At 41.0% G+C, this 27,301-nt stretch overlaps 3 protein-coding genes across 5 annotated transcripts in view; 1 reads left to right on the top strand and 2 right to left on the bottom strand.

Annotated features, from left to right (window-relative positions):
* Positions 1 to 569: 569 nt before the first annotated feature.
* DNAAF10 (dynein axonemal assembly factor 10) lies at positions 570 to 7,756 on the bottom strand. The gene is made up of 8 exons (XM_066993399.1): positions 7,539 to 7,756; positions 7,258 to 7,358; positions 6,021 to 6,151; positions 5,464 to 5,565; positions 4,034 to 4,149; positions 3,709 to 3,843; positions 2,217 to 2,314; positions 570 to 1,460 (listed from the first exon to the last, which is right to left on the bottom strand). The coding sequence occupies exons 1-8, from the start codon at positions 7,731 to 7,733 to the stop codon at positions 1,253 to 1,255; spliced, it is 1,086 nt and encodes a 361-aa protein (XP_066849500.1). The 5' UTR covers positions 7,734 to 7,756; the 3' UTR covers positions 570 to 1,252.
* A 31-nt stretch (positions 7,757 to 7,787) lies between these two features.
* PNO1 (partner of NOB1 homolog) lies at positions 7,788 to 12,335 on the top strand. The gene is made up of 7 exons (XM_013194873.3): positions 7,788 to 8,034; positions 8,123 to 8,272; positions 9,295 to 9,378; positions 9,976 to 10,036; positions 10,787 to 10,904; positions 11,415 to 11,485; positions 12,058 to 12,335. The coding sequence occupies exons 1-7, from the start codon at positions 7,873 to 7,875 to the stop codon at positions 12,123 to 12,125; spliced, it is 714 nt and encodes a 237-aa protein (XP_013050327.2). The 5' UTR covers positions 7,788 to 7,872; the 3' UTR covers positions 12,126 to 12,335.
* Positions 12,336 to 13,877: 1,542 nt separating this feature from the next.
* The window catches only part of PPP3R1 (protein phosphatase 3 regulatory subunit B, alpha), a 38,057-nt gene continuing 24,633 nt past the window's right edge, over positions 13,878 to 27,301 (bottom strand). For 2 of the 3 annotated variants that reach the window (XM_048061016.2, XM_048061015.1), the window contains exons 3-6: positions 20,580 to 20,756; positions 18,496 to 18,555; positions 17,349 to 17,533; positions 13,878 to 16,042 (exon numbers count right to left, since the gene is read on the bottom strand). In XM_048061016.2, coding sequence (XP_047916973.1) covers positions 15,995 to 16,042; positions 17,349 to 17,533; positions 18,496 to 18,555; positions 20,580 to 20,756 — 470 coding nt within the window. In that variant the 3' untranslated portion in view covers positions 13,878 to 15,994. Of the gene's footprint in view, positions 16,043 to 17,348; positions 17,534 to 18,495; positions 18,556 to 20,579; positions 20,757 to 26,388; positions 26,619 to 27,301 lie in introns of those variants that run through there. The other variant, XM_013194871.3, reaches the window with a different exon arrangement.

The following is a 27,301-nucleotide window of genomic DNA, read 5'->3' on the forward strand; positions in this document are numbered from 1 at the left end:
AAAGCCTGAGAAAACTGAACTTCTTCACAAATGGACACAAGGTCTCTTTCGCTGTTGGCATGGACAAAGTTTACATTTTTTTACCTGTCTGTTTTCAAAAACAGTTGAATACTTTTACCTGAAACTTGCATTTACACAAACAAGGCCAGACAACGAAAGCAACCAGTGAAATGACTAACGCTTGCTGAAATCAGGAAGCCCCCCACCACACACACACAGATAGAGGCTAAGTGGGTGTGCCTGTTAAAACGGCTGGCAGCAACATACACAGTTAAAATCAGAAACACACCGTGGATAAGAGGAATTACAGAGTTCAGGTGCAACTACAGCACAAAGCTACTGTGTCACAGCAGGTTTTGAAGAAATACTGAATGTTATAAAAAAAAAAAAAAGGTAGTGATTTGGCAAGCTTATAAATTTTCTTTCAAGAGGGAGGTTAAGTTTTAGTAACTTTTGCTGCAAAATGATGAACTTCTAAGTATTACAGGCTGTTCTTGTAAACCTACAGAAGTCTATTCCTTCCCTACATCTCCGAATGTTTGAATAACATATTTTGTTTATATCAAGACAACACTCCATATAATTTTATTTGTAGAATACAAAGTTAAAAACAGATATAAAATCAACAGAACATAAAAACTTGTTACAAAACCAAACTAAAATGGTAAAACAGTGCATTTTGCTCAATAGTTTAATTGCAATACGATCTTCAATAAGAAGTCTACTCAATTAAACCTGAATATTTTAGTATTCATTATAGTTTCTATCATGTATTAAAGAACTCTAAGTCACTTTAACAAATATTCTAATTACCAAGCACAAAGAGTTCCTATGGGGAGCACACAGTAGTTCCCATTGCACGAGTGCATATGGACAATACTATATGCAGAAGAGCCAGACCATTTAACAAGCACCAACAGATTTGCGCTGCAGTTAAAATGAACACAAGCAATTTCAAGTTATCGCTGAAGTTACAGGCTGCGTTAACACAAAGGCACATCTTGTTTTAACGTAAATTCACATTTCCAGAAGGTGAAAGTTGCGTGCCCAGGCCGCTTCAAGTCATCACAGCACAATCAGCCAAACAACTCTAAGTGCACGTATCTGAACTTTCAATAGAAAGATCTGGTTTCTATTTCTTTAATCCAGTTTTAATAAGGGAGAAATTAAATTAGAAACAGGAGGTCTCTCCCTCCCATATTTACAGACTGCAAACTATATTGCTTTCTCATCAGAGATACGAGTTTTCCTGTCAGACTTTGTTAAGCTTGGTAACTATCAGTACCCTCACAGTTTGGTCAAAGGCACCACAAACACACAGCCCCTTCTTGTCAGGGCTCCAGTCTAGGCTAGAGATCGGCTGCGTTGACAGGGTCACGTTCTGCAAGAGGCTGACAGAACCTGCCACCCCCATCTCTGCTCCTTCAGAATCCTTCTTTGAGCGCTGAGCAGGGTACTCGCTGGCAATAAGAAAAGTAAAACACGCACTTAACATTTACCGACACAAACACATCGTTATCATTTTGTTTGCAAAAGACCACACAAAAGAGGCTGTACTCAAGATAAGGCAAAGAAACATCTTCCAAATAATGAGCCATCATATCCAGCCATATCCATGCTACATCCTTAGCAAATATTTCATGACAAAACAATGAGGTAGGAAGTTCTGAATCCTGGCACGTCTCTCCTATAGCCCTTTATTTTTTAACAGTTTGGCTTTTGCCACGGGCAAGAAAATTTAATCTCAGAGCTACCCCTCTGAAACCTAATGCGCCTACTTCACATTCGGGACGATTAAATTATTTTGCTATAATAAGACATTAGGACAAGAATCATTACAAGTCCAGGTTTTCAATATTTTTCAAAGATGCAACTGCAACCATACAAAAACTTTAAGAAATCTATTTTCTTCCATTTATTACCATGTTAACTGAGGATATAATTAGATCTTGAACATGTTACGAAAATTGACAAGGGCAAAATTCACCTGTGCTGCTGTCAATCTCATTCTTTTAGGAATCAATTCAGGATTCCAGATTGAGTACTGACACCAAAATCACCATTTCTACTGTACTTGTAAGCAATAATTTTAACTTGATATTCTGAGCTTGGAAGCAGGACCCCGCTCATCATTTTCAGGAAGGTTCCTTCTTAAAACAAAAAAACGTTGTTTTGGTTTCTTATTCCCCGTTGTAGGCTGGAGAGTGATCACTTACTATTTCCAGAGATGAAGGCTCCCAGCTCCTCCGCTCGTCATAAATATATCTCTGTTCTGTGGTAGGTGCCGAACCTGCCATATGGTAGATTTGTGGGCCTAATAAAAAAAATAAATAAAAAAAAACAAAACAGCATTGTATAGAAGCCATTTACAGATGAGCTTCACAAGGACACAGACTCTTAAACAGGAGTCGCTTGTACGAGAAGACCCCATCCTTCTCACGGTGGACACTGGAACGTCCATTCTGAGGCCCCTTCCCCTCCTCCTGCCAGTCCCCACACAAAAAAGGCCGAGTCAGGTCCCCAGCGCGCCCCATTCCTCCGCAGAGATAAGGTGGCAGCGGCCCTACCAAGGCCACCAGGGATACTTCAGCTTCTTGAGCCATCTGAGCAGAGCTAAACAGAGGTGAAGTGGCGGCAGTTCCTCTGGAACCGTTCTAGAACTACTTGATTCCCAGGCTCTTAAGAGACATGGTCACCACAAGGGGAGTTTCAATGTCTGACATCTCTTAAAGTCATTATTGCAAGCGAACGTACTACAAACACTGTGCAAACACACAACACACACACCTACAATTCACATTTGTATTTCAGCCAGGGCACAGAAGATCACACAGCAACAGAAATCACCTGAAGAAAACCCCCAACACTCGTAGCCCAACCTTATGCGTATCTGCCTACAAGCATCCAAAAAGAAAAACTTAGATGCGGCTAAGGAAAGATAGGAAATTCCACTTTTATATTTTGATTATTACAAACGCTAATTCAGCAAATAATTGTGTTATCTAATCAAAGTACTTCCAACATCTGATCTGCTTTGCCTGGTGATGTGGAAAATAGGAATTTAAAGGTACTAAGTTGAAATTCAGATTTTTCTAATTTAGGCAGTCCTGGAGAACTTAAACTAATTTTATTTTATTTTTTTTTGTGGTTAAGTTCTCCACATTCAAGAGCCTCCAGGCCCCTACGGCTCCCCTATATATTCCTTTCACTCACCCTCAGTATACCAAGCCGAAAACATTTGGTTCTGAAGAAAAATAATGATTTCTGTGGCTCATACGAGGTCTTGTGACAGCAAGATAAAACAGCATTTGCAGTGGGCTCACGTTATTTTTGGATATATTTAAGATTTGAATCTGCACGCTCATCCTACTTTGATGTACTCCTCCACTACACAAGACTCCCAGACTAGGGGCACAGCAGCTGAGGGCACAAACTTGAAACTGCAACAGGACCCGAAGACAAGAGAAGCCCCTAAAATCCAGGTATAAGAGAGGACGCCTCGGTGAGCACTGGCAGGATGGACAGGAGCCCTTTTGCTGCTTGCACCTGGGCCACACCAGCCACGCCACTGCACAGCTTGTTCCCAGGAACCTGTGCACCTCTTACCTACCAAAGACAGTAATTTTAAACCTGCAGTGCTTCCAACAACTTTAGGAGCATATATTGCAAAAGTTTGTCTTGTTTAAGAAGTTATCTGTCTCCCCATACCTTCTCTGAAACAGAAGCAAAGCCTTTAGTTGGGTGCTGAGTCCTCATATCGAAAACGTGAAATTTTCCCTCGAGTGATGTAGCCACTAGCTTGTTCATATTTACATCTTTTCTGTCAAACTCCACACTGCAAACCTGGAAACGCATAAAAATAAATGTATTCAGCCTTCAAGTTAGCTACTGCTAAAAATAATATTTTTTGTGTGATTTCTAAATCTCTGGTTATCTTTACAACAACATCACCACCAACTTGGACTTAACGAGATCACCCAAAAACACGGATACACTGAAGCTGGAACGAAACCCTATTTTTATGGTACCTTACCCCATTCTTAATGTTGGTCTCCCATCGTAGTGACATGGTTTTTAAGTCAAACAGTTTAATGTCCCCATTGTCGTACCCAGCACAAACAACACGCTCCTCTTGAGTGTAAGCGTTACCTGGACACAGACAGAATTGGTTAGAATACAGAAACCCTCCTCAGGCTATAAATTTCAGATCTCGTAAGTCTGCAATTTCAGCTACATTTACGCCAGAAAAATATTACTATTGGAACAGTAAGATTGAACAAGCAGGCCAGTTTTCTAACCTGAAAGGTACAGAAAGCACAGCTTCAGAACTGGCAGTCTGTTTCTTTAAACAGCGTGAACAAATTCTTACTCCCCTGCTAAGCACTGCCTAAATTGCACAGACTGCTTCAGCTGCTGTAAACCACACTCCCCAGGCAGGACAATGGCACCACAGCACGGAGCAGTCCAGCTGATCACCAAACGGCCCCTCACGCGTGAAGTGTTTCAGGGACAAAACTCTTCTGCAGACACGGGCATTCAGGGAGGCCCTGAGTGTTACAGTAGCCCTCAGACGCACACCCACAGAAGCCTGCCTCCAAAACCTGACTCCCAGCAGACAGGCTCAAGGAGGCGCATCAGCGCCTGGGAGAAGTTAGCCTGCATGGACAGTGCGTAGCTCGGGATGGACCTGGCCTTGGCTCAACCACCAGGAACTCAAAAGCAAGCAGAAGAAAGTAAGAGGCCGCTTTTCTCTCCATTAGTCAAAGCAGAAGACAAAGGTCTCAATAGCAAGGAGCATTATAGCTGGACTTTCTTGCCAAGAAACGTCATCTCCCTACTATCAATTTTGTTATTATAACCCATGTACTTATTAGCAGTTTGTAAAACTTACTGCCTGAGTCTGGAGGCAGAAATGGAGCTAATCCAGAAATACCAGCCCGTGTACTACACAAACAGCTTGTTCTCTTCAAAGGAAAAATGCTGAGCCCAGGCGAAGCATCTCTGCTGTCTTTAATTAGCTCCTAGCTTCAAGGATTTTCTCTTAAATTAATGCCTTAATGCTTGACAGTTGGAATTACGCTACACCAGTGATCGGCTCTCCGAGCACTGCAACAGTTACAATGCATTAGGACAAGGTAGCTTCTCTGCTTTTACATTCCTAGACAAAAAAATTTTAAATTCCTACACCTAGGATTGTAAAAGTACCTAGGGATAAAGTGTGCACAGCTTACCTGTGAAGTGATTGACCAAAGACTGTGAGAAAATTAGGCCAAATCCAAATATCAAAAAACATACATCTTTGGAAAAACATATTAAAAACAGGTAATTTGATAATGTTGAAAAATAAAACCTGCTACTGACTCGTCCATACAAATAACTATTCCATAACACCTTGAAATAGTTTGATAATTGTCAAAGCACGGTCACTTTAGAGGGGGGAACAGTAATTATCTGGTATCTTACCAAATGCTACTGTCCAGCAGTCTCTCTTGCTCTCTCCCTGAACAGGCTCCATATTAGCCACAGGAGTGTCTTTCTGCCTTGGGTCCCACACCTTCACAGTCCCTGTAAAGCAAGAGAGGGGATTTTGTATTAAGGACACGCTGCACTCATTTTCCCAGGAAAGGCCTTTGCTCTTCGGCCTGGTCATTCAAAGCACAGGAGCATCTTTTTACATTCCAGAAAGCCAGACTGGTTTAGTGGATAGCAAAGCGAAACAAAACAGAAACAAACGAGAAGTATGCTAAGGATGTATGTTCTCTAGCTGGTATTTTGTGTTTATTCTGCTTTGCATTCCTTCTGTCCCACGCTCAGCGACAAGAGTATCTTTTGCTTCTCTATAGCTTCTAAAAGAATTAGAGATCACTTGTCCCAAACGAGATTCAAAAGACAGACTTCATACAAGAACCAGTTGCAACAGGTTTGTAACTAGTTCAGATGGCAGACTGTCCCCTGCCATCACAGCTTGCAGGCTGCTTTCTTGGAATAATTGAAAAGACTCGTAGAGGTCACTAACTCACCATCTCGACTGCCAGTCACAATTTCTGGTGCACCTTCCCCAATTCCTAAGCCACCTACACCATCTATACTGTTTATGATTTCCTTATGACCTTTCACAGAGTACACTGGTATTTCAGGAGCTTCTAAATTCCTAGGCAAGAAAGAAAAGAACAGACAATATGGCATTTACCTTAACAGTCAGGATCTGTATAAAAATTGAGAGGAAACATGAGCACAAAAGTATGTGAGCTCAATTCTGGGAACGAAAAACGGGTGTCAACGTTATGAACGCTTTTTTGATTCCTTTGGCTGCTTCTTTAGACAGGTCTGAAAGCTTTTGGTCAGGTCTGGATTTCTCCATTTGTAAAAAACAGTTGCGGATTCACCACAGCAACCCTCGGGAATGGGTTTTTATGCTGGGCTCAAAGCAAATCACGCTACAGATCAAAATGCTCCCATTAGCTTTACTTCCAGTAAGCATTTAGGGCGACCTCTCATCTATCCCCACCTAGCTCTGACAGCTGGCCTTCAGAGGACGTTTGCATCCACCTCTGGGTTTCGCCGCTCTTTCCCACTGATTCTCATCCTTGGAGAATCCCTCATGACGTTGTATTTTTAATCTCCTTTCAAGGAGGGACTAATCATAGAATATCCCGAGTTGGAAGGGACCCCTAAGGATCATGAAGTCCAACTCCTGGCACCGCGCAGGTCTGCCCAAAAGTTCAGACCATGGGACTCAGTGCACAGTCCAATCGCTTCTTAAATTCAGACAGGCTCGGTGCAGTGACTACGTCCCTGGGGAGCCTGTTCCAGTGTGCGACCACCCTCTCAGTGAAGAACCCCCTCCTGATGTCCTGCCTAAATCCACGCCATTCTCAGCATTCCATCAAAACAGAACCAACAGCTAGCTCTTTAGCAAATTAAATACAATAGTAATTTTTTTGAAGTGCTTTTTGGACCCTATTGCTTAATTGATGATTGACTTTATCTACAAAAGTTTATTATACAAACCACTGAGGGACCAGGAAAACCGATCAGGACCATAAAATGGACGCAGCACAGGCATAATGCTAAGGCCGAACGCAGCCTCTTACGGCCGTGCACCCACGCAGCAGCCTCTTTTACAGGACAAGGGCCTCGATGGGGTGCTTGTGAACGCAGGAGGGGCAGCACCGGCCGAACCGCTGCGCAGAACCCGTGTTTTTTGGGGAAAGCAGGCAGGTCGCCGTGCGGCCGGCGCGGACGAGGCTCGCTTACCACACGTTGAGGCTCCCCCCGAAGTCCCCGGTCGCCAGGTATCTCTGCTGCAGCGAGGCGGCGCCGAAGGTCCCGCATTTTATGGGCTTGGCCTTCTCGATCTTGCGAGGAAAGGACACGCTGCGCTCAGCGGGCTCCCCTCGGGGCCGCCGACCCGGCTCGGAGCGCGGCCGGAGGGGGGAAACGGGCGCCGGGACGCCGGGACCCCGCCGCCCCCCCGCCGCCCCCTCAGCGCCGAGGCGCGGCCGCCGCCGCCCCCCCGCCGCCTTCCCGCCGCTCACCTCGCGCAGCAGCTCCAGGCGCCCGGCGCGCAGCTCGTACAGCTGCACGACGCCGGTGCCGCGCGCGGCGCTGCCCAGGCAGAGGAGGCGCGCGCTGCGCGGCACCCACTTGCAGTCGAACAGCGTGTAGCTCAGCGCCTGCTGCACGTGCGCCACCACCTGCGGCCGCTCCGGCCCCGCCGCCGCCGCCGCCATAGCGCCCGGCGGGAAGGGGCGGGCCGGGCGGGGCGGGGCGGAAGCGGCCCCCTCGCGGCCCCTTTCCGGCGGCCGGCCGCGTGCGGGCGGGCGGGAGCTGCGGCGGTCGGGGCGCCGAGCGCGGCTAACGGCGGTCGCCATGGAGACCGAGGCGGCGGCGGGAGGGGACGGCTTCACCTCAGCCACCGGGCGGCGGCGGCGGCGGCGGGAGGCGGAGAAGAAGGGGGAGGACGAGGAGATGGCGGAGCCGCGGCCCCGCAAGAGGCCCGCCTTCCCGGCCCTGCCCGCCGAGGCCCTGGCGGTGAGCGGGGACGCGGGGCGGGCTCGGCCCCGGCCCCGGCGCGGCTTGAGGCGCCCTGCGCGGCGTCCTGACGGCTCTGTCGCGACAGGTCGGCGGCGGGGAGGTGCGGAAGGTGGCCGTGCCGGCCAACAGGTACACGCCGCTGAAGGAGAACTGGATGAAGATTTTCACGCCCGTCGTGGAGCACCTGCAGCTGCAGATCCGGTTTAACCTGAAGACGAGGAACGTGGAGATCAAGGTGAGGGGGTGCGGGGGGTCCCGGGGTGCTCCCGTGCGGAGCCCGGCGGTGGGCGCCGACATCCCGGCGTGTTCCGGGTGCTCAGCGGCTTCGCCTGGCTGGAAAACCCGCACCGGGGCTCAAAGTAAACTCGTTTAGAAGCAAGTAGTTTGTACAAGTAAAATCTAAAAGCGTTAAGGCTCTTCTAGAGGTGGCCTGTGTAAGCTGGCGGGTTTTTTGGGGGGACTTTTATAGAACATATACTTGAACATTAAGGAAGAGTCACAGTCTGGCACTGAACATGATTCGCAATGTGTGTGTTTCCCAGACATTGCACTGACTAAGTGCACATGTGGCGCTAAGGAGTCAGGTGACTTTTGAGGGGGCCACCAAAACTTTCAGTATCTTTGGCTTCTTACAGAAGATACAGGAATGTAGGTTAATAGTGTTTTTTTGTGAGTTATCCTGCCTTGCTTTTTCCAGTTTGTGACTACGCTTTTCTCACTTTTCCCTGCTGGAATCTGTAAATGTAGATGCATACACAATTTTTTCCCCTGGCAGAGGAAGACGTTGGCCAAGTTTTAGGACAAGAAGTGAAAGAATGCCACCTGACAGCAGATGCTGCTGCCTCTGCTAGGGTGAAAAAAAGTCTAAAACTTAAAAACAAAGCAAAACAAAAAATTTGATGCTTTGCCAGGTTGGTTTGTTCATGTTTCAAATATCTTGTTAATCTTTTTATTATCCCATATGTTTTATTGAACCTGTCCATGTTTTGTAATCTGCTAAAACATCTCAAGGCTACTGTCCTTAAAATAACTTCGCCTCAAGTTGTCTCCCACCATTGTCCATCTCTTCTCTCTGCTGTTCTGTGGTCTGGGTTTTGTTGGTTTTTTTTGTTTGTTTGTTTGTTTTTTGCAGACAACATAGAAGGGGCATTACCTCAGTGTGTCTTTTTTATGGTTAGCTTTCTTATCTTAAGAATTTTGAAGTCCCAATTCTGCTTGCATGTTCTTACTTTGCAAACTTAACTTTGTGTCTTGCAGACTTGTCAGGAGACAAAGGATCTCAGTGCTCTAACGAAAGCAGCCGATTTTGTGAAAGCATTTATACTTGGCTTCCAAGTAGAGGTGAGTCCCTAGCAGCTGGATTGGGAGGTTGGATGAACTTGCTTGAAATCTTTGGCTTCTCCAGAAATTGTATTAAGAAATGAAAATCTTCAGGGTGGTTTCCTATAAACAAGTTTGTTTGAAATTATGACTGAAGTGGAAGGCTAATTTCTGAAGCTAATTCAGAATAAAAAGGTAGTCTTCAAACAGCACACAAGTAAAATTGTGAAATGGAGGAAATACCTAGTAGTATATGAGCGTTCATTTTGCTTTAGTCCAAGCCAGTAGTCATTAATGTTCAAAACTCAAACTTTACTTCGAGAAAACAAAAACCTTTTGTAGTACAGAACAGTCAGGTTGTTGTCACAGGCTTGTACCGACGCTGGTGGTCAAGGTGGGTCTGGGTAAATGTGGTAGGGTCTAAGCACTTGCAGGGTTCTCTACACAGAATTTTTTATTTCTATTGAAAAGAAGCTGATCTAGCTTTAGCCAACTGTTGTTTGAGACATCAAATGGAGAAATATTGTTCACGTGATCTGTTGAGAAAGAAAACATAAGCTTGCCCTGTGTTGTGGTGCTGTAACACTCGTGCTGATAACAAATCTCTTAATATTCTAGGATGCTCTTGCTCTCATCAGATTAGATGATCTTTTTCTAGAGTCATTTGAAGTTACAGATGGTAAGTGGCTTCTGATGATGTTCCCGTAGTTGTGTGTACCATCTGCGAGTTCTTGCTGTCTCTTTCCCTGCTCCATTTGTGTCATTTATCCTTGCAGATCAGGAAAATCTTCATGTCAGTACATGAAATTGTCTAGGTACAGGAGGCTTGAAAGAATTGTCATTTTTTTAAATGATTTCCTAAGAAAATGCTCCAACTTTTCATCCTTAGAAGTATAGCACTTCGTCAAATTGTCCACTGATGTGACTCATTACAGGAATTATTTTTTTTTTTAACATAAAGGTCACATGGAGTGCTTTGGGGAATATATACGTTTTTTATTTTTTTAAACTGGAATGGGCTCTGTTCCTCCAAGTATTATGACAGAGAGGTAGGAAGTAGGCATCAAAGCTTTTGTTTTGCATATTACTGGGACTCCATGGAGCTGGCTCCAAGGAGAACAGCATCTAAACTTGATCTGCGTCACTTCTACTCACGTTAATCGTGTGCTCTTGCTTGGTTTCTTTCTTCAACGTTAATCGCCCTGTAAGACAGGGAATGCCTTCCATTGCAGATTTCTCTGACAGGCCTCACGGTCACGTATCACTGGATTTTTCCCTTCTAGTCACACAGGTGAACATAGGTAATATTTCACCAATAGTAAAATTGTCTTAGTATTACTTAAAGTGAGTTATTTCAGTCACTTGAACAAGGGAAGCGTTACAGAGGGATATGTACTACTGCTGTTTTACCGTTTTGTTCTCATTTTAGTCAAACCTTTGAAAGGAGATCATCTGTCAAGAGCAATAGGGAGAATAGCAGGGAAAGGTGGAAAAACAAAATTCACGATAGAAAATGTAACAAGGACACGAATAGTTCTTGCTGACTCGTAAGTATTGACTTCCTTCCTTCTAGACAGTATATTCCCTTAACTAATCTATCTTGTCTTCTAGGAACCACCATGGTTCAAGTTACTGTAAACTTTGGTAGACAATCAGTAAGACGAATGATTTAAGTAGCATTTTTAATGAATGCTAATTGAGTATTTGACCTTTTGTTATGGGAACAATGACACCAGCTCATCTAGTATTGCTTCCACAGTTGAAGAACTTCTTCCTCTGAGTAATCAAAGTTGAACCCACCAACCCTGCAACACTTTTTTCTCCTAAAGCTGCTATAGCGTTAAGCTTGCAAATTGTAAAAATCTATTTCTAAGAAGATTTAGAGGAGGACAGGTTCTATGGTGTAGTTTAATTACGGCTGTGGAAAAAGTAAGTAGTACACTGATCCAGAATTCTGTGCTGACTTCTGAACTCCTGCTTGAGCTATGTGCTATTAACTATGCAATCATGGAGAATCTTTTACCCCATTAACATTGCTCTAATTTTTTTTTTTTCAGGAAAATTCATATTTTAGGATCTTTTCAGAACATCAAAATGGCACGAACAGCAATTTGCAATCTAATTTTAGGTAAGTCCTGTTACTTAACCTTCTCCATTACAGGAAAACAGATTCTGCAGTTTCAGACTGCTTTCTGGGGGGCTCCTGGTGTGTCCACACCTGCTTTTGGGGGGTGGAGCTTGCTGAGAGTTGTCTGCTGCACTTGAGAAGGGTCAGGGGAAGATACTGGGAGGGGAGCTCTGCTCATTCTCAGTTTTCTTCCCCTTCCTTTGGCCAAGGGCTTGGTTTCTGGCTCCAAAGCCCTCTGCATGGTGCAGAAGGAAGATTTTTAGCTTTTTGCTACTGCCGGTGCATTCCCTGAAGGGTTCAGTGTCAGGGAGCAGTGCTGTTTTGAACGCACTGTCAAGGAGCATTTAACAGCCATAAAGTACAGTAAAGTGCTTGGTGCTGCTCTGCAGAACTGCTGCCAGCAGGACTGACGCAGAGCTCGCAGTAACCAACGAAGTAGCTAACCATGAGCATCCATCTTACCCCCTGGGCAGGTTCTCCCCACTAACGCAGACTTAAAGCATGCTGACAGGGGAGCTGTTTCTGTAACGTGTTACCATGTTTGCTGACTCAGTTTGTGCTTTCTTCTGCAGGAAGTCCTCCATCAAAAGTTTATGGCAATATCAGAGCTGTGGCCAGCAGAGCAGCTGAAAGGTTCTGAGGCGCAGTGCAGCTGCTTTACCAAGGACTGGGGCTGGGAAGTGTGCTCACCATACGCACAAGCTGCGCATTCATGGGGGCTGCAGAAGTGCTCAGCCTTGGAAGCCCAGAAGAGAAATGGGACTGTTTGTGCAGTCTGACTTTCTTCAGGCACACCATCTGATATGAACAGTCTTGGTGTTGAATAGCCATTAAACGCTGTTCTAAAACAGTTGTGTATCTAAAGTGGTATACTGCAGTGTGAGTGCCTGACTTTACTTTATCCTCAAACCAAACCACAGCTGACTCTCTTTATCCACATATTAAGAAACTGTTCACAGTACATCAGAAAGCCTTTGAGTTTTGAGCCAGAACTAATCAGCATAGTTGAGCATTCACAACCACACGTCATGGATCAGCATCTTCCTAAGGAAAGGTCAGCTAATACAAAGTTTAGCAACAGGCTGCTGGAAGACTGCTACTGCTGCAACACTGTCACAGAAAGAAACTGTATAAAGACTAAGAGGTAAAGAGCTTATTTGCACTTGATTCTAGAATCTGCACCTACCAGGATTCTTGTTCTGTTCTCACAAATGATGAGTGAGGGCAGCCTAGTGAGGCTGAGAACCTCCCGGTACGGATGCTGGGCAGTGCCCAGGACTGGAGCACCACCAGCTGTCAGTGCTGGACATCCTGCCTCTTAAAATGCTGCATGCAACAGAACAGGGAGCTGCAGTAACCATACTGAGTCGATTTATTACACAAGGGCCCTTTTCTCCTGCCTTCCACCAGCCAAACTTGTTACAGATCTTGCAAAATAACACTCAGCTTAGGTCTGTGAATCAAAACAGAAAGTGAAATGAGATTATCAAAAACATTAACGAGCAAGCATTTCTTTGTCCACATGAACAGTGCAGCATTTTATAGCCCAGCAATATCTTTACAGCTGAAATCATTCAAGCCTTCAGCTCCTGAGATTTAAGACTTGCTGAGTTACCTAAATCAGTTACCTCTGAAGTCCAAGCTATAGAGAAGAAAGAGCTTCCACTTCAAACAGCTCAAGGTAAAACAGTGCACTACCAACGTGGTTTGTTCAGTTGTTGCTTATGTCATTTATCTCAACTTGAAAGGTAAGAGGGGAGAGTGAGTCAAGGACACACAGAAGTGATAAGCCTTCCTCCTGAAGCAGGTACATGCTGATCCTGGCCGACCAAAAGCTGTGGAAGGCAACGGGGCAGCATGCAGAAGGCCCAGGTAACTTTGAGACTTTTTGAAGGCTGCCTTTTAGGACACATGAAGCAATGGAGGCAATGCAAAGAGCAAGAGCAAAGGACTCCCAGGCTGCTTCTGTAAAAGGAAATACCTGCCTACAGGGAGGGTTGGTTTCGCCAGCAGGGGTCTCAGACCTTTCCCTGAGAAAGAAGCTGCCTTTTGGTTTCTACCTATTTAGGTTAGGTTTTTTTGTTGTTGTTGTTTTGGTGTTAAACGGCTTAAAAAACAATCATTCCCAATTTAGTAAGATTTAAATAAGGTATTTTATCTCATTTGGGCATTTAACAAAGTTTCAGGTGTGCCCTTAAGAAAAACATTAAAGATTGGGCTCGAAACACGAAAAGCCTGGGAGTGTTCAGGGGACTGTCTGCACCCTGTGCCACTGACAGTAAGTCTTTAACAAGGAACAAAAAACTATGAACAACTTTTCTTTTTAGAGCAGGGTGCAGAGCTGCCCTAACTTTAACAAGAAGCATCTAGGTAAGTACTGAAGCACCCCAGCCAAGGTTCAAATATTTTATTTTATATTCATATAGTATGAAGGTTCTTATAGTTCCCACAACATATGATGTAGCATGCAGAGGAAAAACTAAACATTCAACGTAAATCATTTTTCCCCACACAAACTAAAAAACCTCATCCCTCCCCTTCCAATCCCCCTAAGGAAATAACGGTAGCACTAAATTTCTATAACGCCAGCCAAGATATGCACAAGCAAGTAAGAGAAAATCAAAAGCATTTGCTAAAATGTTTGTAACAAATACTTATGTACAAAAAATTCACAAAAGACTAGTTCCCCCTTGAAGCAGAGCACATGGCAGTTGACACTGGAACAGATACAACCACTGGCTGGGATTACAAGCCACGTACTGATCCAGAGGAAGAAAGTTACATGTAGTGGAGATTTTTGTTTTGAACATTAACATTTACCAAAGTTTGGCAACATTATCTTAAATTATGCAAATTATGTAAACAAGAGGAACATTTCAAATCGATCTACATGCAAAACTTCATGTCATGCAAGGACACCAAGCACCTGGATTTCTCTCTCACAGACAGAGCCCATGATGTGCAGCACTCAGTTGAAGGAACAGCTATGGCAGACAGGTGCTCAATAGAAGTAGGTTCAGACAACCTGCGCTTTCCACTGCTGATTATAAAACAATTGTTTTTAATAGAAAAACTACTATACAGGAAAGATGTACTGTCCTAAAAAATCTAGCAAATGTTTGTCTTCCAGCCAATAGTACCATTGCAGAAAAGGGAAGGGATGATATAAAGTTGTAAAACATGGCTCGCTACTTTTATATCACACAAATATATCAAGTTACCATCCATTACAAATTATGATATGGACAAATCTAGAAAAGAAAAAAATTCTCCAGGCAAAGGACTGGAGAACCGCAAGAGGTATAAATTTAGATAGTGTGAAGTTTTCCTCCTCTATGGCATAGGTTAACAAGATTTTCCCCCTGTATGAATCCTATATACATATATATATATTATATATAAAACATTACCAGTTATTTATGCTACCTGTAGTATTCTTTAAATGCAGAGGGGAAACTATCACTGTTGAAACAACAGAATTTAAATGGCAAGAACACTTTATAGTCTAAGAACTGTATAAAATAAGTAGATGGGAATCCTGCACACTTACGTAGGTCCTAATTTCATTAAGCTAAGCACAAGAGAAAATCATGAATGTGTCTAACACCTTGAGCAGCCGTATCTAAAATGAATCCAAAACAGCAGATGTGCACTAACCGTGGGACAGCTCTAACTGTTCCCGATCCCTAGGTGACAAAATCTAGTGGCCACCGAAGCGTTCTGCAGTTACTATACGCACATGAGGGCTAGTTCTTGGCAGTAGCATTAAACTATATTCTCATATTAAGTAGAATTGTACTAAGTTATTTAGCAAAGAGACACAGTCCCTGGTAATATATTAACAGGTATAAATAAACTTAGTCTCCTGTGTTACAAAAAATGTCATTAAGGTAAATTAATAAGAAGCAATGCTTTGTCAGCCAGTCAATATATAGAAACATCTGAACAGTCACAGGAAAAGGAAAAGAGTTGACCTAACACCCAGTTAAAATTTTACATTCTTCTACTATATATATAAAACTGTGTGAAATAAAAGTAAGGATGTATATCCATATATTGAACTGTTAATATTCTGCTTGGCACTTTGTACTCTAGTTTTGTTTCTGAATCAAGTATATTAAATTAAAGCCCACCTAGCTACTACATATAGAAAGCTACATATATATCTATATATAAATACACACACACATATATATATATAGATAGATATTTCCTTGTTATAAAAGATGAAGAAAAATAAATTAAAAAGCCAACCCCTTCCCTTTCTCCACCACACTGATATGCTCTTTCCATCTTTGCTGTCCTTCAGACTTTAAAGTGCTACACCGAGTTATTGAGAGAATAAAAGTTCAATAACACTTAGTTGGCTTCATGAGGCTCATGTTGGAAAATGTGGCTTCACAGAGAAAAATACTTCCATTTAAATACACAGAGAGCATTGCTGGACGTCTTGAGCAGATCTTCAGAGATGGAGAAGAAAGCAAAAGTGTTGGGTGGTGCCCTACAGAGTCACACATCTACCACCATCTTTTTGTGGATATCTAGGCCGCCTACAACCTGGGAGAAAAACAAGCACTCGTAAGTAGATAAGAATTGAAAATTGGCAAGACAACAAGCACACTTCATTCAAAAAGATGCATTTATCTCTATTATAATCACAATACTCCTGTCCTCTTCGATCTAATTTACATTTCACAAGCATTGCATGATACGCAAATTAATTAGGTATTACCCAAGGTAATTATATTATACAGGTTATACAATCATGTAAGTTACACCATCTCGGCTTTCTTCCCCCTCATCTCCTATTCTGACCTTGTATTATGCTGCTGCATGTTAACTGAAACGCTAACTTATTTCTAAAACATCCTATAAAACTGTGCAGCTTTACAAAGAGAAGCAAGGAGCAACAGCAAAGCAACACCCCCAGTTTTTAAGAGATGCCTTTCATCTGCTTGTCCTTTTTCAAGAGCAGCACTCAAGGGGTTACTCTCCCTGTAACTGACAAATCCCACTACCCTGGCCTCTGTAAAATCCCTGTGTGCTGCAGACCTGATAATCTCCCCAGGCTCTCTCCGCTCTGTGCAAAGATAAACCTTTCTCAAGAGTGATTTGGAGCAGACACCTAGTTTAGTGACAGGAGATTAACCTGAAGTTAACCTCTGCGGTACACACCTCTCCCCTCCAGCTACCACCTCTGAGAAAGAGGCTTTGTAAAACAGAGATCCGCTGTGAAGTACTCCTTTTACAGTTTACACATAATTTGAAGCATTTGTCTTCACTCAGACTTACATGCCTGCCCACTGTTCTTTGATTTTTCCAGTCTATTCTACTAAACAGCTAGAAACAGAACAACTGGAAGTGCTGTTTCTTTTTTAATCAAACTGTTGAAAACAAAGAAAACCAGGCTCCTACGACAAGCCAGTCACTTGCAAATCATCTTTAAATTTGCTATTTTCTACCAGCATAAGACCTGGAATCCAACACGTGTCTTCAAGCTAGCTAGCTTTGTCTCTATATTAAAGATTATTTAGGACTGGTCTTGCATTTAGTATGCCATAAAATAGCATAGAAAGTATTTTGCAAAAGTTGCTATTCTCTGAATGAAACCCTCCTCCCCTTCAGAGGCACTAGATTCAATGTGAAAATTGCATCCCCAATGAACCAATTCATGACTTACTCACACATCAGAAGACACGCTGCACTCTACTGAAAGCCAGAAGACAACGCCATCTATAATAAAGCTGTGTTGTGAGGATCTTTGGCCAGATCAGAAGAAACGTTCTGCTTTTACAACCTTACCCTTTATGCTGTTTACCCTCCTTTTATTTTAAATAAAAAGTTTTCCTTAGAGGTTACTTACAGCACAGAATTCTTCAAAAGATATTCTTCCATCACCATCCTTATCTGCATTAATTATGGTTTTATCTACAATTTGCTGTAACTGAGTGTCTTTGAGATTGTTCCCAACCATCATCTTCAGCACCTGGAAGAGCTCTCCATTTGAGATATACCCATCTTTGTCCATATCATAAATGCGAAAAGCAACTGCAGAAGTAAAACGTTAAAAAAATTTAAAAAACAACTTTCATCAACAAATGGGGTCAGAAAAGAGCAATAAGAATTTGTGTGCTTTGCAACAAGGCCGTGCAGGATTGTGTCATCACAAACAGAAAAACATACTGCAATTTAAGTGGGATGTACTTCTAACAGCTTTTCAGTTTCATTCTAAAAAAACATGAAACATCAGAAACAATAAAATGAACAGTATTACTACAGGACTTGGAAGAAAATATACTTTGGAAGTGTCAGCTAATACTGTTTTTAAGCCCCAACAGTAGAAGAATCCTATAAACACTAAATTGGAAAATCTTCACTATCAGAATTAAAGTACCCAGGTAGCAGTTCATTTGCAAGGAAGACAAAAAATTTACAACCTTCTAGGGAAGGAATGAATCAAAATCCCACCCTGTTACTTTGCTGCAGTTTGACATAGGACTGAATTTATTTTTAAACATTTAAATATAGCAGATTTCTTTCCTAAACCTCTATTGTCTCTTACGCTACTGAAAGCTACATCCACGACTGAGCCTCTCCCCTCCCCACACCAAAGTCTTAGGACGTGTTCCTGAGATGCAGTCCTCAAACAAGAAGAAATTAGTGCTGTTCTACTGAAGCATCCAAAAAGCCATCTTATTTTTATGCTCCCATAAAGCAAAGCACACTGCTAACAGTTTTCTGAAGTATACTTAAATATTATTTGCACTTCCCCCACCCCTGAAATGGGAAACAATTGAGGATACTCAAAAGGTACCCTCCTGAAACCTTCCATGAAGAAAAGAACACTGGCAAAATCCTCACACAAATTAAAGTGTGAACAAAAGCTTCCAAACTACCTTCATAATTTCCCACTTTCAAGAAGTATCTGGACTTACTGTTTTATCAATGTTAACTAACGAAAGTACATTTTTGAGGGCTCAGTTTTGTTAAGGAAAAATCAAAATACTTACACCTCAACTTCTGTTCCTTATCTCCTTTGACACTGAACTGGGAGACTCCTTCTATAAATTCTAAAGGACACAGCACAGAAAAACATTTACAAAAATAGTATGTTTTTAATAAACCAAAGGAAACAGTTCAGAAATGGAGAGATTTTAAGACTCTAAATTACTATAAAATCTTTAATACATTGCTTACACCCTGCAACACTTAAACTCACATACTTGGACACTGTTGATTAGCGGGAAGTACTTCAAACCCAATACTGCACTCACTGAACAGATTTTTCCACGTCAGTATTAAGTAATTCTGAACTATGTTTTCATGACAGTCTCATAAAAGCCCATCTACATCTCTACTAAAACTACTCTCCTGTGAGGATTCCAGTTGCAGAGCTCTTTTCAACAGTGGTTTCTTCACTTAAGGCAAGCATTACATGAAACTGAAAACTTCTCTATAACACATGCAAAACAATTTTAGATAAAAACAAGGTAAAAAAGAAAGTTTACATTATTTACCTATGAATTCATTATCCCAAGAACAAACTTTTGAGTTGCCAAAAAAAATAAAACTTTGAGATGTGATGCATCTGGATGAGTTCCCATAACTAGACTACCTAGAGCTTTGAATGGTGAAAGTGACAACTGTGTAAAACTGCAACTGTGGTACAGAAAAAACAGAGGTATGGCAATATAGCATTAGATTGAAAGGCCTACCGCAGCTTCAGCAGGTTTTGTGAAATTAAGTGAACAACTCAAATACTTGGCTAGTAATTTTTTCTTTCTTGAACCATTATGTTTCTGAAAGATTAAGAAAAACTCAGGTTTTTTAACAAAACAAGTTTCCTCACACTAGTAATTTTTTTTTTTGAGCTTCCATGAGACAGAAGTCAAGTGAGTCAAACTTGGCCAGATGACAACAGCAGAATTCATTACCGCCGATTGCAACAGCATGATTTTACTACACCGAAGTGATTTTGACAACTTCCTGTTCCCACCCAAGAGAAACAGCTCTTGGTAATTTTGCTAATCACAGCTCAATGTCACACACAATATAGCATCATCTTTCCTCACTGCCTGTTTTTCACATGGGATTTTTAACTGTAAAACAACACAGTTTTGGAAACAGATACAAAGGAAAAAGTCACAAAAATCAACATTCTGGTTACGCTGTAAGTCTCCCTACAGAAGTTTGAGGGGGTTTGTAAAGTCAAAATCTTTGTCATTAGTTTTTTCTGTGTTCGTTAACATGGATAATAATTTGAAAGGTCAGTCTGTCAGTATAAATGAGATTTATTAACTTTCAATTTAAAATAAAAAGCAAAAAATACCTGAACAACTTTTTCTAGTCATGATCTATAAGAGATCTGTAATAGCTTCAACACATGTTGGACACCATCACTTCCAAGAGTAAGATTGTTTTAACAAAGTAGAAATTAAGTTTTTTGACCTGCTGATTCTCTTAATCAGCAATGGTTAAGATAAATTAGCTAAAAGCTAAAGCTTTGGAAAAATCTATGTCAAAGCTCTTGGTTTTTGCCTTAAGTGTCTACCCAAAACCATTAAAAAAAACTCCTGTAAGGGAAGTATCAACAGAGAAATGTACATCACTTTCACAATTCGGAAAACTATTTTCAAAATACTTCAAAAGATATCTTGTAGCAAGTTTTGTGTAAAAAAGATATCTTGTAGCAAGTTTTGGGTAAGTACAATTCAAGCAGAAACACAGCATTTGCAATCTACCCCACCTTCTTTCATAATGTCTTTATACTTCAGATAGCACCATGACTGAAAGTCTGAATCAGTGCACGTAAGAGATACTTAATGAGTAGTCATAAATCAATAGGACCAGGAAAGCATATTACTAAAGACTTTGCTCTTTTAATCAATTTAGGCCGAACTGTTGCCCTAACACACCAGAGAATTTTTCTGGCTGGCACAGTTTTACTGGCACTCAATTTCATTAGGAATTAGTATCTATTTTGATTAAAAAGTTTTCTCCACCCATCCGTTCTCAACTGAAGTAAAATTTAATTTCCGAGTCTCCAGTTATTCTGATAAAATGCCACCACCTTTCAGAAAGCGCTGTATCTTACCTTTGAAGTCCACTTCTCCGTTGCCATCTGTGTCAAATATATCTATTACTCGCTGTACTAACGGGTTCTGTTGCAATTCAGGTAAAGACATGAACTCTTCCACACTCAAAGAACCAGAGTTGTCCAAATCAAGCTTCTTAAATCTCTTTCCTAGTCGTTTAATCTCATCAGCATCAACTGAAAGGAAAAAAAACACCTATTCTTAGTATTCTTAGCTTCACAGTAAACCCTTTGCCAGTTAAACCCAATGCATGTTTCTCCCTAGCTTTCTGATCAGCATTTCTCCTACAGTATTAGGGCCATCAAACACTTGCATGGAAGATTATAAAGATAATGTCAAACTCTGAAAACAAACACACGCCTTTTCATTTTATTTTAATTAAAACTTACCTTTTTTCCTCCCTGCACCAGCCATAATACAGTTAGCCTTGTGACTCACTGAACATCACATGCTGACACAACATTTTAAAGGATTGCGGATGCTTAGCTAGTTCTTAGTCAGAGAGCTCTTACAAATACCAGGTATAAAGAAATAATAAAAAAAAGACCAAATTTCCTTACAGGAAACTACCGTTAAGTTTACAGTAGACTAACATAGTAAGTTATGAAGACAGTTATATTAGTAAATATATTAGCACACCAAACACAAGACCTCCTGGCACACATGCCAAGTGAAGCAGGTTAGCAGTCTGGCTGCTGCCCAGCTACCACTCACCTACTCACTCATCACCCTGACAGATCTAAGATAATTTGTCTCTCCATCTCAAATGGGAAATAGACATGCATGTAGCCATAATATTCGTACACCTATTTTCTGTCACAGACTTAAAACAGGTTCAGGTTCTGCAGCAGTACCGCTTCACCTCCCTTCAAGTTTAAAGCAAACCCTTAGTTACAGCATATACCTCGTACCCTACTTCGCATCTGATTTCACCAGGACTAAAGCTGTGAGCATATAACCACTCCTTAAAAAAAAAAACACACCACTTGTCTCTCCCTGTCAGTGCTGAAAAGCTTGAAATTTTTTCTCCATAACAACCTAGAAATTTCCTATCAGCAGCTTGATTTAACTCACCGAAGTTAGTTCACAAATTACTCACCATGTTTGGGTATGAAGGAGGAACTGTGGTTCGTAGGAAGTACTAGAAAGTGACTAGCATACAACAAACCACAGCAAATATATCTTACAGCACCTGAAGGTTTCCAACTTGCCATACAAGTTTCTTTCCTAACATTAACAATCTCCTCAAAATTTCTTAGCTCTGTTTAATGCATTTCCTCTGATAGCAGAAGAAACTGTTTCGCAGCTTCTATGAGGCACAGACATACCACCTCACCCATTTCACATCACATTAATACCCTCTTAGGCTTTTGTAAAAGTGCAACATAAAAACAAATATCACTTAGACTTCCTGACATGTAAGGACTGCCAACATGCAGAGCTTTATGTTTAGAAATTGTAGCAGATTCAGAGACCAAAAGATTCCTCTACACCAAAGCAGTCAAACTTTCAATTAAGTTCCTTGGTATCAGTGTTTACAAATCAACCAATAAAGATATATGCATTATTTAGTAACAATATTTAACTTCACTTTAAAATATTTAAAAAGCAAATTCGAAGTATTATCTATTGTGTACATAATACTGTCCTTCTCTTACCAGATCAGTGAAGTGTCACTTCCAATCTTAATAAAAAAGGTAACACTGACTGAAATTGAACTATTGCTCCCTAAGCAACCTGAAATACTTTATAGTTCTGTAATTTCACAAAATCACAACAGAGAAAAATTAAAGAAGCAGTAATATACCTGATCTTACCTCCCCTGCCAAACAAATCAATGAGCTATGAATTGCAAGTTTTGAACCATTAAGTTACATTTAAGAAAACCACACGTATTCAAAAACAACTACAAAAAAAATACCAAACCAGAACACAAACAAAGATGTCTGAGCCAGGCCTGAAGACCGGCAGCCACAGCATCACTGCCTCAGAATGCCAAAGCAGCATTCAGTAGAGTCCTGTCTCATGACGACTCTAGTCCATTTCCTCGTTTGGAAGCTGAAGTCCATGGTATTTTTCCTCTTCAGTATATAAGCAAAGACCAAAAATGAAACCCAGAGTTCTGCCAATAGCCTGCCCTAAGTTGAGCTGATCACCTCATACACAAGTCAGTCCAACACAGCTTTACACTCGATTATTACACAAAAATGACACTAAAGTACTGGACCAGTTCTGCCATCACACTTACCTGCTTCAACAGATAGCAAAGAACTTCCACAAGATGTGCTAAGAAGGCAAACTACAAGGGTATTTTATCTTAAGCTAGTCTCTATCTTTTAGCAGGACCTACCAATATGAATTCAAAACCTACATTTTACTAGGACATTCAGAGACTGATCTACAGCACACAATCCTGACAACCAGTGCTATAACAGTGCTCTAACATCACCTGCTAAGCGTACAAACCGCTGTTAACCAGTCATGCATGAGACTTGAACTTACACAATCACAATACTTAAGAGGAGATGAAGCACTTTTCTTAAAATTTATTTTTTAAAATTTGAGGATCACAGTCAAGGATTTTAAGATTAAGGACAGTGAAGACGAGAATCAAAGATGCGAATACATTGGAAAGGTACCTAAGGAAACCACTCCAGAATGCTTTGTGTGTTTTGCTGAACACTGGCAAAGCAGCAACCACTCAAATCATGAAATCACAAGAGTCTCCTGACAGTTCAATTGCAGTTCAGAATGCAGATGCTGAGCAGAGAAAAGGGGTATTAGAAATTTCTCACCCCTGACTTTGACACATTGAAACAAGGGTTTGCCTGCACTGCAGAGCCAAGGAGGTTCTACCCTTGGGAGGGGCAGAGCAGGTCATGCAGGGACAGGGAGGTCAAAGAACAGGAGTAACGAAACTGAATCTCTGCCAAAGCTGGCCATGCGTAGGTTTTGTCCAAAGCTTTGTTTCTGGCAGCAGATACACCATGGATGAGCATACTGGGAGAAAAAATTTCACGGTAATCAGAGCAGTTATGGGAACAGGCATATTTCCTTTAACAGTTCACATGTATAAAAGCTGCTGTTCATCATGAACATATAGATAAAATCAGCACCTGCAGATCAGTTTCATGATTTTAATTTACTGAGCATTTCCCATCAGAACGATTTTTTCTTTAAACACACTGCAAGCATCACCTACATTTTCAAAAGACCTACCTTAAAGAGCTTATACACTTAAAATCATATTTCAGTAAATACTTGTCTTTATAAAATGGCTTTCAAAAAATCAAAAAATAATAAAACAGATTTTATTTTAATTTTTAAAGCCTTCTTTGAAATTTCAAGAGGTTTTGCCTATCCTTTTTCCTTCAGTTCAGTCAGCACCTGTGATAACTCTCTCTGGCTGAGCTGAAACATGTAGAGATTTTGTTTGGCTAGCTTTTAAGGAATAAAAGCAAACATTTATTGTAAGAGCAAATTCCAGTATTATCCTATGCATTTTTTGTTCAGACTTCCTCTACAAATACACACATACAACAGTCCTCACCTATGATGGACGTGCCCCCTTCTTACAAGGCTACTCTTTCCTTAGTATTTAGCAGCAGGTTGACTCTCCTAGAATTTCACATAGCTATCGCTGAAGGCCAGAGCAGTGAATTAAGTTATCAGAGGCTGAACAAAAATACTTCTTTCCTTCTTCTCTAAGGTCTCCTTACAGGCAACCTAATGCTGACACAAACATCCTGAAGCTCTACTGGAATGCAAGGCATAGGATAATCCTGATGAAGGTATTTGAGCCAGAAGGACTGATGGTGGCAGTAGCAGGCAGAATTTTACAAGACTCAAGCTCAGGAGACCAGGATAGAGATGAAAACACTGGGAAATCCAAGGAGGTCCAAGTCCACTGAAGTGTAAACAGGGTGATAACATCACTGAGCAGAATAAGGAGTATCAAGCTTTGTTTACATCATTTGAGGCAGAGCTTGCCTGTGACTCATCACAGTGGTCTGAGCTTCCTCGAGCTCTGGCTGCAGTGAGCGTTCCTCTAACCTCAAACTCAAGTTAGCCTTTTTTGTGCTCCACTCACCCGCTGACGTAAGGCTTCCTAAGCTTTTACACAGAAAAATATCCCATCAGCTTATCACTCGTGCCTGGCCTTACAGAAGATACTAACTAGCTAGAAATTATACCTAGTGATTCTTTTAAGAATGCTTTGCTCACAGCCCTGTAAAAAATAAAGTTATTCAAGTTTTTTCATAATCCAATTTGAATTTCTTTCACCTTTTAAAGAAATATCAGTATTTTCAAATGATTCCTCTTCCAGACAAGTATTACAATTCCAGAGGCAACAATACCTGCTTCATATTCTGAACTCATTTGCATACACCTAGGAATGCTATGAATCAGGTTAAAACACAAGACCTACATGCTTCCATGAAATGACATGCAAATAGATTTGCGTAACTCCATTTTAGTACAGCAGCTTTATCTTCTAGCTGGACACTCTCTAATATGCTGCTACAGACTATTGAATATACCACTCCTTTCCTTAACAGAGAACAACAGAGATAATGATTCATAAAGTATTTTTAAAAATAAGTTTGTTTCAAGCTGTTATTCACATCACTGATGCTCAAACAGTATTATAAAGGGCATTCAAGTGGCAACTCAAAAAGCCCCATTAAAAGCATATCTGAAGTGCATTGCACTCTACTTTGAAATAAGTTATTTCAGAAACATTGTTTTAGTGTTATTGCTTCCAGTCGAAGTAAAGGTGCACCTGCATGGTTAGTTTGCTATTAATGTGAAAGCCACAAGTAAAAGAATACCTTAAAATACACATCTCTTTAAAATCCACTAGATTTAGTGATATTTTAACAGGGTAACTGCTTGTGTCTTCAGAAGTGCTGGGCATTCATTGCTGCACAGTGCACTCCCCTGAGAAAAGCTGTACATCTCAGCAAAGAGGTGCACTTCTGAAATCTAAGTGTTTATCTAAATACTTAAAGATACACATAAAAGATTGGCTTTTCAGATACCCTTAAAATACTAACTCTAACTCATAACTAAAAAACTGAAGAGAAAATATGGTGACAGAAAGCCTATGTTACACTTTTTAAAATATCAGTAAAAATAATACTTTCCTAATGTTTCAATATCCTTGTAAAACATTCGAAAAAAGCTTTCTGTAAAGAGAACATTACTAAATTTGAAGTGTTTCCAGATAAAAAAATACACATTTTCCATAAGAATGGACTGCAGAGATCTCAAAATAAAACAGAGGTGAGAGCTTTTGCTGAAGGTCTAGCCACAGCCTTGTCTGGTGCAGGAATATAATGTTTCAGAGCAGCAACCAAGACAGCCATTTCAGTCTTGGAGATCAAATTTCAAAAAGATGACGCCCTTGAGAACACATTCAACCACTTGTCTTGTATATGCTTACACGCAGCTGGTCTAATCCTTTTCATGACTTCAGATGTGTCAATTACAATTTCTAAGTTAGAAAAGAGGTACTAGTCTCCTTAACCTAAAACCAAAACATAAATATAAAACTATTTTCTTCACAGTTTTTTGCTATGATATTTTTTTCTTGTGGATAATTTGACAATTTGGTTCAAATCAATTTTTTTCCATGTGAAACAGCAGTAGATTTTCAGTAATTTCTCAAACAGCACAGCTGAGAAAGTAACTTTTTTTTTTTTTAGGGAATCCAGCAATGCCAATTCACCTACAGAAAAATAATAGTATTCTAAAATGAAGGGTAGAGTAAAAGAAATATTGTAGCTTTGTTAATGGTATACATACCCTGCATAATATCCTGAATTTCCTTTCCATTACTGCAAACTTCAAAACAAAATTCTTATAACATGAGACACCAAGACAGCAGTGGCTGCAGGGCCAGGTAGGGGGTTATGACCCTGCCACCAGGAAGACAGCATAAATTTGTTACTGCTTTCAGTCACCCAGAAGTTTACCATTCAAAAATCCTTATCAAATGATCTTTAAAAACATTGTCCAGTCTGTACCCATGCCCCTCAATCCCTAGATCTTTCACTTTTACTCAGGCACGCGGAATCTTGAAGCACAGTGCAACCATTCCAGAGATCAGTCACAAACGAGAGGGACTTCTACACTAACTACATCTTCCCCACTGTTTGTAGTTGCGTTGCCCAGACAAGCAGTGACACGCTCTCTACCGTGAGAAGGTCCATCAGAGCAGAAAGTTTTAATTATGCAAAACCTCAGATTTACATGATATCCTCAAAATACTGTTTAACCACAGAATATAACAGAAATCATCTCCTCTGCAATAAAAGTGGGTAAACAAGCTCAGCAATGAACCTTTAGGTTAATAGTAGCTACGAATAAATAGAGCTTGTCCCAGAATTAAAAGTTTATAACAGCAACTTGCTGCTTACAACTCAGACAGAGATATGGCTAATAAAAAGTTATCTTCAAAGGTCAACTTGTCCCTAAGGAAAATCTGACCAGTAGAGCAGTAGCATAAAACCAGATGTAAGATTCAGAAAAAGACTGCTAATGTCTGCACTGCCTAGGAAGTTCTACCCACATATACGTACTTAACAAGATATATATTGAGAGCATAAGACCATAGTGCAGTGCTTTAGTGAAGTGGGTAAGATGCTCCTCATGTGCAAGTCTTTGCTAGCTGATGACAAACTAATTAACAAGGACATTCACTAGGCATTGAAGACTT

This window comes from Anser cygnoides, chromosome 3 (genome assembly GCF_040182565.1).
Source record: "Anser cygnoides isolate HZ-2024a breed goose chromosome 3, Taihu_goose_T2T_genome, whole genome shotgun sequence".
Classification (NCBI taxonomy): Eukaryota; Metazoa; Chordata; class Aves; order Anseriformes; family Anatidae; genus Anser; species Anser cygnoides.

Coding starts and splice junctions, on each gene's coding strand:
- PNO1 (XM_013194873.3), top strand. CDS start 7,873: ATGGAGACCGAGGCGGCGGCGGGAGGGGACGGCTTCACCTCAGCCACC. Junction 8,035..8,122: donor TGCCCGCCGAGGCCCTGGCG/GTGAGCGGGGAC, acceptor CTGTCGCGACAG/GTCGGCGGCGGGGAGGTGCG. Junction 8,273..9,294: donor CGAGGAACGTGGAGATCAAG/GTGAGGGGGTGC, acceptor TGTGTCTTGCAG/ACTTGTCAGGAGACAAAGGA.
- DNAAF10 (XM_066993399.1), bottom strand. CDS start 7,733: ATGGCGGCGGCGGCGGCGGGGCCGGAGCGGCCGCAGGTGGTGGCGCAC. Junction 5,566..6,020: donor TGTGACTGGCAGTCGAGATG/GTGAGTTAGTGA, acceptor CTTGCTTTACAG/GGACTGTGAAGGTGTGGGAC. Junction 1,461..2,216: donor AGCCTTCATCTCTGGAAATA/GTAAGTGATCAC, acceptor TCTTATTGCCAG/CGAGTACCCTGCTCAGCGCT.